Here is a 12,683-nt window from a genome sequence, read left to right as displayed (position 1 = left end):
CAGTTAATACAAATGTATTTCCATTACCCTGAGTCGACAGTTTTTTTTTTCAATTTACATGATAAAATGCACATTGATTGTATGATTTCGTCAATTCAGATCAATGTTGAGATTACTTATTCCCCTTCCCTCTTGTGAATATTTTTGTGAACCTCACTTAGTTGCTAGAAATATACAGTACTCGCGAAGAAGTATCAATCTGTCGTAAAACCGATCAATTTTCTCTTACACTTTCCATGTTCGGGGCACTTACTCCACTCTCTCACCCTCAAAATAACCTTATAATCTATTTTGATTTAACTTCCTTTTTGTCAGTGATTTTTTTTCAGATCGTTTATTTGATATGGCACATAGCTTTAGCTCAGAGGTGCCAAAGTCTGTATTGTATTTTTTTCGTACAATCGTGAACCAGTGAACTTAGTAATAGTGTACTTTGGTTGACCCTTCGTTAATGAGCGCCGATAAACATTTGAAAATGACGGTAAAATACCATAGTAACAATACAAGTTTGGAAGGAAGTAAACATTTGTAAACATATCATACAAAATATTTTGTTACTTCCATTCACTTTAATGCTTCGTAATATAGGATTATAACAAATTGAATATATTCTTAGTAATAATTTAATTGATTTTTCAAGTTCCAAGATTTACTCGTCATGCAGCAAAATACCGAGATTTCTTTCATATTGCAGCTTAGGATTGGTACTACATAAACAAACATTGTTATAGTAACGACGCATGTAGCGATTCGACGCTTGTTGTTTTGTTTCAAATAATAATTGAGCTACAACTGACGGTGAACCGAAATCATCGAGGGGTCGTATTTGAATAGTACATGAGAAATCATAGACTATTCCATCTTGAGTTTATCTTTGATATAAGGTTGGTGGGAGAGTTAAAGAATGGGGAATACAATTATGTTTAAACTATAGAAAATTTAAGGTTAGTGTTAAAACCCTTCTTAATCCACCTAGTGGTGTGATAATGCATTTCTCTTCTTTCATAACAGTCTCATGAAAATATGTTTCATACTTATATTAAATAATTTTAGACCCCAATTGATGCAGATTGATTCGAGTAGTTCACAAAAGCATGCTTTAGTGTTTATGTCACACAGTCAGCATTATATTTCCAAACTAGTGCTTGACATTTGCGTTGCCTATTTGTATGAGAACAGTGATGGTAATTTAAAAAAAGCCTTCTTAGTCCACTTAGTGGAATTTTCATATATCTTGAAAAATCACCATAGGGGGGAGTACATGAAATTTTCGAAATCGAAAGAAAAATTTTGATGCCAAAAGGCTTAGAATTGCATGAAACGTCGAGATTTCGTGTCATCTCGAAAAAAGATTTTGTTTTTAAAAAACGACTTTTCGGGACTTAGAAAAAATATCAAAATTCATACTCTCCAGCATACTGCACGACTCTGACCCTTTTCCCAGAGCAACCACTACACCTGAAGATAGCTGAATGTATCAGAAACCTTTTCAGCAGTATGCCAGCTTGGGTATTTTTGGTGTCTCATATGTCGTTTCATCGAAATAATTTAGTATGTCTATACTTACCCATACTCTTTAGCATACTGCACGACTCTGACCCTTTTCCCAGAGCAACCACTACACCTGAAGATAGCTGAATGTATCAGAAACCTTTTCAGCATAATGCCAGCTTGGGTATTTTTGGTGTCTCATATGTCGTTTCATCGAAATAATTTAGTATGTCTATACTTACCCATACTCTTTAGCATACTGCACGACTCTGACCCTTTTCCCAGAGCAACCACTACACCTGAAGATAGCTGAATGTATCAGAAACCTTTTCAGCAGTATGCCAGCTTGGGTATTTTTGGTGTCTCATATGTCGTTTCATCGAAATAATTTAGTATGTCTATACTTACCCATACTCTTTAGCATACTGCATGACTCTGACCCTTTTCCCAGAGCAACCACTACACCTGAAGATAGCTGAATGTATCAGAAACCTTTTCAGCAGTATGCCAGCTTGGGTATTTTTGGTGTCTCATATGTCGTTTCATCGAAATAATTTAGTATGTCTATACTTACCCATACTCTTTAGCATACTGCACGACTCTGACCCTTTTCCCAGAGCAACCACTACACCTGAAGATAGCTGAATGTATCAGAAACCTTTTCAGCAGTATGCCAGCTTGGGTATTTTTGGTGTCTCATATGTCGTTTCATCGAAATAATTTAGTATGTCTATACTTACCCATACTCTTTAGCATACTGCACGACTCTGACCCTTTTCCCAGAGCAACCACTACACCTGAAGATAGCTGAATGTATCAGAAACCTTTTCAGCATAATGCCAGCTTGGGTATTTTTGGTGTCTCATATGTCGTTTCATCGAAATAATTTAGTATGTCTATACTTACCCATACTCTTTAGCATACTGCACGACTCTGACCCTTTTCCCAGAGCAACCACTACACCTGAAGATAGCTGAATGTATCAGAAACCTTTTCAGCAGTATGCCAGCTTGGGTATTTTTGGTGTCTCATATGTCGTTTCATCGAAATAATTTAGTATGTCTATACTTACCCATACTCTTTAGCATACTGCATGACTCTGACCCTTTTCCCAGAGCAACCACTACACCTGAAGATAGCTGAATGTATCAGAAACCTTTTCAGCAGTATGCCAGCTTGGGTATTTTTGGTGTCTCATATGTCGTTTCATCGAAATAATTTAGTATGTCTATACTTACCCATACTCTTTAGCATACTGCACGACTCTGACCCTTTTCCCAGAGCAACCACTACACCTGAAGATAGCTGAATGTATCAGAAACCTTTTCAGCAGTATGCCAGCTTGGGTATTTTTGGTGTCTCATATGTCGTTTCATCGAAATAATTTAGTATGTCTATACTTACCCATACTCTTTAGCATACTGCACGACTCTGACCCTTTTCCCAGAACAACCACTACACCTGAAGATAGCTGAATGTATCAGAAACCTTTTCAGCAGTATGCCAGCTTGGGTATTTTTGGTGTCTCATATGTCGTTTCATCGAAATAATTTAGTATGTCTATACTTACCCATACTCTTTAGCATACTGCATGACTCTGACCCTTTTCCCAGAGCAACCACTACACCTGAAGATAGCTGAATGTATCAGAAACCTTTTCAGCAGTATGCCAGCTTGGGTATTTTTGGTGTCTCATATGTCGTTTCATCGAAATAATTTAGTATGTCTATACTTACCCATACTCTTTAGCATACTGCATGACTCTGACCCTTTTCCCAGAGCAACCACTACACCTGAAGATAGCTGAATGTATCAGAAACCTTTTCAGCAGTATGCCAGCTTGGGTATTTTTGGTGTCTCATATGTCGTTTCATCGAAATAATTTAGTATGTCTATACTTACCCATACTCTTTAGCATACTGCATGACTCTGACCCTTTTCCCAGAGCAACCACTACACCTGAAGATAGCTGAATGTATCAGAAACCTTTTCAGCAGTATGCCAGCTTGGGTATTTTTGGTGTCTCATATGTCGTTTCATCGAAATAATCTAGTATGTCTATACTTACCCATACTCTTTAGCATACTGCACGACTCTGACCCTTTTCCCAGAGCAACCACTACACCTGAAGATAGCTGAATGTATCAGAAACCTTTTCAGCAGTATGCCAGCTTGGGTATTTTTGGTGTCTCATATGTCGTTTCATCGAAATAATTTAGTATGTCTATACTTACCCATACTCTTTAGCATACTGCATGACTCTGACCCTTTTCCCAGAGCAACCACTACACCTGAAGATAGCTGAATGTATCAGAAACCTTTTCAGCAGTATGCCAGCTTGGGTATTTTTGGTGTCTCATATGTCGTTTCATCGAAATAATTTAGTATGTCTATACTTACCCATACTCTTTAGCATACTGCATGACTCTGACCCTTTTCCCAGAGCAACCACTACACCTGAAGATAGCTGAATGTATCAGAAACCTTTTCAGCAGTATGCCAGCTTGGGTATTTTTGGTGTCTCATATGTCGTTTCATCGAAATAATTTAGTATGTCTATACTTACCCATACTCTTTAGCATACTGCATGACTCTGACCCTTTTCCCAGAGCAACCACTACACCTGAAGATAGCTGAATGTATCAGAAACCTTTTCAGCAGTATGCCAGCTTGGGTATTTTTGGTGTCTCATATGTCGTTTCATCGAAATAATTTAGTATGTCTATACTTACCCATACTCTTTAGCATACTGCACGACTCTGACCCTTTTCCCAGAGCAACCACTACACCTGAAGATAGCTGAATGTATCAGAAACCTTTTCAGCAGTATGCCAGCTTGGGTATTTTTGGTGTCTCATATGTCGTTTCATCGAAATAATTTAGTATGTCTATACTTACCCATACTCTTTAGCATACTGCACGACTCTGACCCTTTTCCCAGAGCAACCACTACACCTGAAGATAGCTGAATGTATCAGAAACCTTTTCAGCAGTATGCCAGCTTGGGTATTTTTGGTGTCTCATATGTCGTTTCATCGAAATAATTTAGTATGTCTATACTTACCCATACTCTTTAGCATACTGCATGACTCTGACCCTTTTCCCAGAGCAACCACTACACCTGAAGATAGCTGAATGTATCAGAAACCTTTTCAGCAGTATGCCAGCTTGGGTATTTTTGGTGTCTCATATGTCGTTTCATCGAAATAATTTAGTATGTCTATACTTACCCATACTCTTTAGCATACTGCACGACTCTGACCCTTTTCCCAGAGCAACCACTACACCTGAAGATAGCTGAATGTATCAGAAACCTTTTCAGCAGTATGCCAGCTTGGGTATTTTTGGTGTCTCATATGTCGTTTCATCGAAATAATTTAGTATGTCTATACTTACCCATACTCTTTAGCATACTGCATGACTCTGACCCTTTTCCCAGAGCAACCACTACACCTGAAGATAGCTGAATGTATCAGAAACCTTTTCAGCAGTATGCCAGCTTGGGTATTTTTGGTGTCTCATATGTCGTTTCATCGAAATAATTTAGTATGTCTATACTTACCCATACTCTTTAGCATACTGCACGACTCTGACCCTTTTCCCAGAGCAACCACTACACCTGAAGATAGCTGAATGTATCAGAAACCTTTTCAGCAGTATGCCAGCTTGGGTATTTTTGGTGTCTCATATGTCGTTTCATCGAAATAATTTAGTATGTCTATACTTACCCATACTCTTTAGCATACTGCACGACTCTGACCCTTTTCCCAGAGCAACCACTACACCTGAAGATAGCTGAATGTATCAGAAACCTTTTCAGCAGTATGCCAGCTTGGGTATTTTTGGTGTCTCATATGTCGTTTCATCGAAATAATTTAGTATGTCTATACTTACCCATACTCTTTAGCATACTGCATGACTCTGACCCTTTTCCCAGAGCAACCACTACACCTGAAGATAGCTGAATGTATCAGAAACCTTTTCAGCAGTATGCCAGCTTGGGTATTTTTGGTGTCTCATATGTCGTTTCATCGAAATAATTTAGTATGTCTATACTTACCCATACTCTTTAGCATACTGCATGACTCTGACCCTTTTCCCAGAGCAACCACTACACCTGAAGATAGCTGAATGTATCAGAAACCTTTTCAGCAGTATGCCAGCTTGGGTATTTTTGGTGTCTCATATGTCGTTTCATCGAAATAATCTAGTATGTCTATACTTACCCATACTCTTTAGCATACTGCACGACTCTGACCCTTTTCCCAGAGCAACCACTACACCTGAAGATAGCTGAATGTATCAGAAACCTTTTCAGCAGTATGCCAGCTTGGGTATTTTTGGTGTCTCATATGTCGTTTCATCGAAATAATTTAGTATGTCTATACTTACCCATACTCTTTAGCATACTGCATGACTCTGACCCTTTTCCCAGAGCAACCACTACACCTGAAGATAGCTGAATGTATCAGAAACCTTTTCAGCAGTATGCCAGCTTGGGTATTTTTGGTGTCTCATATGTCGTTTCATCGAAATAATTTAGTATGTCTATACTTACCCATACTCTTTAGCATACTGCATGACTCTGACCCTTTTCCCAGAGCAACCACTACACCTGAAGATAGCTGAATGTATCAGAAACCTTTTCAGCAGTATGCCAGCTTGGGTATTTTTGGTGTCTCATATGTCGTTTCATCGAAATAATTTAGTATGTCTATACTTACCCATACTCTTTAGCATACTGCATGACTCTGACCCTTTTCCCAGAGCAACCACTACACCTGAAGATAGCTGAATGTATCAGAAACCTTTTCAGCAGTATGCCAGCTTGGGTATTTTTGGTGTCTCATATGTCGTTTCATCGAAATAATTTAGTATGTCTATACTTACCCATACTCTTTAGCATACTGCACGACTCTGACCCTTTTCCCAGAGCAACCACTACACCTGAAGATAGCTGAATGTATCAGAAACCTTTTCAGCAGTATGCCAGCTTGGGTATTTTTGGTGTCTCATATGTCGTTTCATCGAAATAATTTAGTATGTCTATACTTACCCATACTCTTTAGCATACTGCACGACTCTGACCCTTTTCCCAGAGCAACCACTACACCTGAAGATAGCTGAATGTATCAGAAACCTTTTCAGCAGTATGCCAGCTTGGGTATTTTTGGTGTCTCATATGTCGTTTCATCGAAATAATTTAGTATGTCTATACTTACCCATACTCTTTAGCATACTGCATGACTCTGACCCTTTTCCCAGAGCAACCACTACACCTGAAGATAGCTGAATGTATCAGAAACCTTTTCAGCAGTATGCCAGCTTGGGTATTTTTGGTGTCTCATATGTCGTTTCATCGAAATAATTTAGTATGTCTATACTTACCCATACTCTTTAGCATACTGCACGACTCTGACCCTTTTCCCAGAGCAACCACTACACCTGAAGATAGCTGAATGTATCAGAAACCTTTTCAGCAGTATGCCAGCTTGGGTATTTTTGGTGTCTCATATGTCGTTTCATCGAAATAATTTAGTATGTCTATACTTACCCATACTCTTTAGCATACTGCATGACTCTGACCCTTTTCCCAGAGCAACCACTACACCTGAAGATAGCTGAATGTATCAGAAACCTTTTCAGCAGTATGCCAGCTTGGGTATTTTTGGTGTCTCATATGTCGTTTCATCGAAATAATTTAGTATGTCTATACTTACCCATACTCTTTAGCATACTGCACGACTCTGACCCTTTTCCCAGAGCAACCACTACACCTGAAGATAGCTGAATGTATCAGAAACCTTTTCAGCAGTATGCCAGCTTGGGTATTTTTGGTGTCTCATATGTCGTTTCATCGAAATAATTTAGTATGTCTATACTTACCCATACTCTTTAGCATACTGCACGACTCTGACCCTTTTCCCAGAGCAACCACTACACCTGAAGATAGCTGAATGTATCAGAAACCTTTTCAGCAGTATGCCAGCTTGGGTATTTTTGGTGTCTCATATGTCGTTTCATCGAAATAATTTAGTATGTCTATACTTACCCATACTCTTTAGCATACTGCATGACTCTGACCCTTTTCCCAGAGCAACCACTACACCTGAAGATAGCTGAATGTATCAGAAACCTTTTCAGCAGTATGCCAGCTTGGGTATTTTTGGTGTCTCATATGTCGTTTCATCGAAATAATTTAGTATGTCTATACTTACCCATACTCTTTAGCATACTGCATGACTCTGACCCTTTTCCCAGAGCAACCACTACACCTGAAGATAGCTGAATGTATCAGAAACCTTTTCAGCAGTATGCCAGCTTGGGTATTTTTGGTGTCTCATATGTCGTTTCATCGAAATAATTTAGTATGTCTATACTTACCCATACTCTTTAGCATACTGCACGACTCTGACCCTTTTCCCAGAGCAACCACTACACCTGAAGATAGCTGAATGTATCAGAAACCTTTTCAGCAGTATGCCAGCTTGGGTATTTTTGGTGTCTCATATGTCGTTTCATCGAAATAATTTAGTATGTCTATACTTACCCATACTCTTTAGCATACTGCACGACTCTGACCCTTTTCCCAGAGCAACCACTACACCTGAAGATAGCTGAATGTATCAGAAACCTTTTCAGCAGTATGCCAGCTTGGGTATTTTTGGTGTCTCATATGTCGTTTCATCGAAATAATTTAGTATGTCTATACTTACCCATACTCTTTAGCATACTGCACGACTCTGACCCTTTTCCCAGAGCAACCACTACACCTGAAGATAGCTGAATGTATCAGAAACCTTTTCAGCAGTATGCCAGCTTGGGTATTTTTGGTGTCTCATATGTCGTTTCATCGAAATAATTTAGTATGTCTATACTTACCCATACTCTTTAGCATACTGCACGACTCTGACCCTTTTCCCAGAGCAACCACTACACCTGAAGATAGCTGAATGTATCAGAAACCTTTTCAGCAGTATGCCAGCTTGGGTATTTTTGGTGTCTCATATGTCGTTTCATCGAAATAATTTAGTATGTCTATACTTACCCATACTCTTTAGCATACTGCATGACTCTGACCCTTTTCCCAGAGCAACCACTACACCTGAAGATAGCTGAATGTATCAGAAACCTTTTCAGCAGTATGCCAGCTTGGGTATTTTTGGTGTCTCATATGTCGTTTCATCGAAATAATTTAGTATGTCTATACTTACCCATACTCTTTAGCATACTGCACGACTCTGACCCTTTTCCCAGAGCAACCACTACACCTGAAGATAGCTGAATGTATCAGAAACCTTTTCAGCAGTATGCCAGCTTGGGTATTTTTGGTGTCTCATATGTCGTTTCATCGAAATAATTTAGTATGTCTATACTTACCCATACTCTTTAGCATACTGCACGACTCTGACCCTTTTCCCAGAGCAACCACTACACCTGAAGATAGCTGAATGTATCAGAAACCTTTTCAGCAGTATGCCAGCTTGGGTATTTTTGGTGTCTCATATGTCGTTTCATCGAAATAATTTAGTATGTCTATACTTACCCATACTCTTTAGCATACTGCACGACTCTGACCCTTTTCCCAGAGCAACCACTACACCTGAAGATAGCTGAATGTATCAGAAACCTTTTCAGCAGTATGCCAGCTTGGGTATTTTTGGTGTCTCATATGTCGTTTCATCGAAATAATTTAGTATGTCTATACTTACCCATACTCTTTAGCATACTGCACGACTCTGACCCTTTTCCCAGAGCAACCACTACACCTGAAGATAGCTGAATGTATCAGAAACCTTTTCAGCAGTATGCCAGCTTGGGTATTTTTGGTGTCTTACATAGTATGTTTCTAAAATATGTGACGCCTACCTATGATCTTCAACTGGATTAAAATATTTGAAATTTAAAATATAATTCAGGTATAAAAACATAACTAAATTTCCTTCTAGTTTTAATAAAAATACTTGGTATCATGCAATAGATTACTTTATTTTCAGAAATAATGGTTTTAATAGAATTTTCGTTTTGGTCGTTGATTTCCAGTTTTTACGATTCCCACCACTAGGGTGCGAGGCGCTGCATTGGGTATATTTCTTATAGGGATTCATTTCGGATGAGCTTTTTCTCACTGAGCTTTTTTCTGAGAGAGAGTTTTTAAAAATGAGAATTTTGGTCGGTGAGAGTTTTGGTCGGTGAGCTTTTTAGTCGGTAACTTCACAGAAGTGCAGTTGATCTGTCAAAAAGAAAAGGTAAATAAAACATGCATCTTTCCTTGATAATTATAAAACCATCAAATATTATGCTAGCACTCGAGCAATACTGAAGTCCAATCAGTGTTAGTAGTGTTTGTTCCAGATGGCGAATAATCAACCGTGATTGATAGAGTACACAAGCACTTCGCGAAGAGAACTAGAGTTGTCCGGTTGTTGTTGGTAGGCAGCTGAAAAAGATTAGTCATCAGCTGAGAGTGTGATTTTCCGTTCATTCCGGAATAAAAGACGAAGAATTTTTTTCTCTGCTAGTGGTTAATTGCTTCGGAACCGGATTATAACAAAAGTTCTAGGAAACTAGTGGTGAGTGGTGAATTTTTCGAACTTTTCAGTTTTGCGCTAGTTCATTTGAGCAGAGATGCCAGGTCTGCAGATTTGTCTGTAAATCTGCAGATTTGGGGTATAGTGCTGCAGACATTTTTTGTTGTGCAGACATTTACAGACTTTCGTCTATATTTACAGACTTTTGAAATTTCCGCGACCTTTTTTTTTTTTTTTGCTCACCAAGTCAGTTTTGCGTGTCATACTTTATATAGAAATTGCTGCCAGCAAGACATACTTCTGACTGCAGATTTTTTTTCAGATTTACAGACCCTGTCTGCAGATATTTGAAATTTTTACCTGGCATCTCTGCATTTGAGTCTACTCAAATCGTTGAGCCGAAACGACCTTGAAGGCTTAAGTTTTTTCAACGTGGATTAATTTTTTTTCTGTTGTTTCGCTTCTATCATCTAATCCACAGCTGCTCAGTGTTCAGAGAGTTTATAAACTTGTTTGACTTGAAGCGTATCACCTCTACTGCCGTTAGTTTCGGCGATAACGAAAAGTGACGATGGATATTTTTATTCCGATTATTATCTGCTTCGTACTATTTGTGTTCTTTTCCCTATGTGGAATGTGCTGCAAAAGAAGACGTGACCAAGGAGCTGTGATTGCCAGTAGGTAGCATTCTGTTCGTGGTCGAATCTTTGTTACAAGCTGCGTTTTTATTTTTGTCACCCTAGCACCAGTTGTAATCACGGCCACCCAGCATCACGTAGGACCCTATCCGGTGACGCAAGTTGGCGGAACAACAATGTCACCTCCCGTTGGATCGGGGGTAGTCGTGCAACAGCACACTGGTGGAACTGGTGTTTATCCGATGCCGAGGTAAGTTTGTGTCGTCTGAGGAAACAAAGGAAAAATTATGACGAAAGATTGAATCGGAAGAGTAATCGGACTCAAACGATATTTTCAATTGCTATTTCATAATCAACGCCGAACTGATGTAATGTAGTTTGTTCGCTTTGACAAAACAGAGACTGCGATTCCGTTATCAATGATTTAATCGCTTCTCAATACCGCTTTCAGCTACAATGCTTCACAGCCTACTGCATACCAAAGCCAACCGTCGTATCCGGTGCAGCAGCAACCCATACATCAGATGCCGATGCCAGTGCCAATGCAGATGCAAATGCCGATGCCCATGCCTATGCCGGGTGGTACGGCAGCTCCACCCATGGTCAATCCTCCCAGTTACAACGAAGTAGTATCGGAACATTACGGCAAACAAGCAGCGTACAATCCGCACTTTACCGGTCAGTAGAGTAGTCAAGGAATAAGATAAATTTAGAACCAGTGATGGTCACGAACAGACTGCATCGAACTATAAACGAACAAAACAGCATACGAAACAAATGATTTATATATTTTGCTGTTACTAATAAGAGTATTATGGACAATGGAGCTCGGTGAAAGATTGTGAGTATGTTTCTAAGCAAAGATGATGTTTGGATGAATTTAGAAGATGGACCACATTTAGAAAACAGAAATTAGAGATTATTCCACTGATCTCTAAAAAAAAACATTCGTTCTGTATACAGGTTTTCCTTTTAAGAATCAACGCATCGCAAACAAAGTACGTGTAAGAAATATGTAATCATACTACGTGTAAAAAAAGTTCCCATTCATAGATCCTCGTTGTGGAAGCCAGAGCCTAGCAGGGTAGTGTAGTAAATATAACAAAAGAAAAACAAGAAGAGCATTATTGAAAACCGTCAAATAGGAGGATTATCCGGATAAGGATGTGAGTCGACATTGTTTAGTTTGCAAGATAACTAGGAAACCCTTGCAGAATAAATAAAAGTAAATACACTGTTATTATAGTGTATACAGTAATGGGTAGTATCTATTTAAGGTATGAGAAATAATTGCATTTTCAATAAAGTATATATCTGTATAAAATAAATAAAAAAAATATTATTCTGACGGGAAAAAATGAGAGGGTAGTTGGTAACGCAATGAAAACGCTGGTATTAAGTTTGCGTTTTCATTGCGTTACCAACTACCCTCTCATTTTTTCCCGTCAGAATAATATTTTTTTTATTTATTTTATACAGATATATACTTTATTGAAAATGCAATTATTTCTCATGCCTTAAATAGATACTACCCATTACTGTATACACTATAATAACAGTGTATTTACTTTTATTTATTCTGCAAGGGTTTCCTAGTTATCTTGCAAACTAAACAATGTCGACTCACATCCTTATCCGGATAATCCTCCTATTTGACGGTTTTCAATAATGCTCTTCTTGTTTTTCTTTTGTTATATTTACTACAGGTAGATACTTGTTATTATTTTCAAGAGAGTAAGAGAAATCGACTGAGAAATTACTTATTCACAGTAGGTGTTCGTTCATGTCGCCATTGATTTAACAATAAATATCCTATCGTTTATCATTATTACGGGCATAGCCGGTGACTTGACTGTTCAGATAAACAAAATGTAAGCTTAACCAGTACGTTGTTACGTTGAGTTTGAAAATGCCATGTCTGACCACTAGTAGCTAGTTTTAAGTTGATATGTACAACCTACCAATGAGGTCGGAAATTTCCGAGAATTTCCAATATGTAATAAAGTATACATTTTTCGAATAA

At 38.4% G+C, this 12,683-nt stretch overlaps 1 protein-coding gene across 2 annotated transcripts; it reads left to right on the top strand.

Moving 5' to 3' along the window:
- Positions 1–9,800: 9,800 nt before the first annotated feature.
- Positions 9,801–12,683, top strand: LOC131437084 (uncharacterized). Of its 2 annotated transcripts, XR_009230699.1 has the most exons (5): positions 9,801–10,064; positions 10,504–10,699; positions 10,766–10,910; positions 11,112–11,744; positions 12,367–12,683. XR_009230699.1 is itself a non-coding variant. In XM_058606178.1 (4 exons), the coding sequence occupies exons 2-4, from the start codon at positions 10,594–10,596 to the stop codon at positions 11,344–11,346; spliced, it is 486 nt and encodes a 161-aa protein (XP_058462161.1). In that variant the 5' UTR covers positions 9,801–10,064; positions 10,504–10,593; the 3' UTR covers positions 11,347–12,048. The 2 variants fall into 2 exon arrangements, 1 of the variants encoding a protein (XP_058462161.1); XM_058606178.1 differs by lacking the exon at positions 12,367–12,683 and having other exon boundaries at positions 11,112–12,048.

This window comes from Malaya genurostris, chromosome 3, assembly GCF_030247185.1.
Source record: "Malaya genurostris strain Urasoe2022 chromosome 3, Malgen_1.1, whole genome shotgun sequence".
NCBI lineage: Eukaryota > Metazoa > Arthropoda > Insecta > Diptera > Culicidae > Malaya > Malaya genurostris.
Note: the sequence above shows the minus strand (reverse complement) of the source record. Positions and strands in the feature narration are given on the sequence as shown.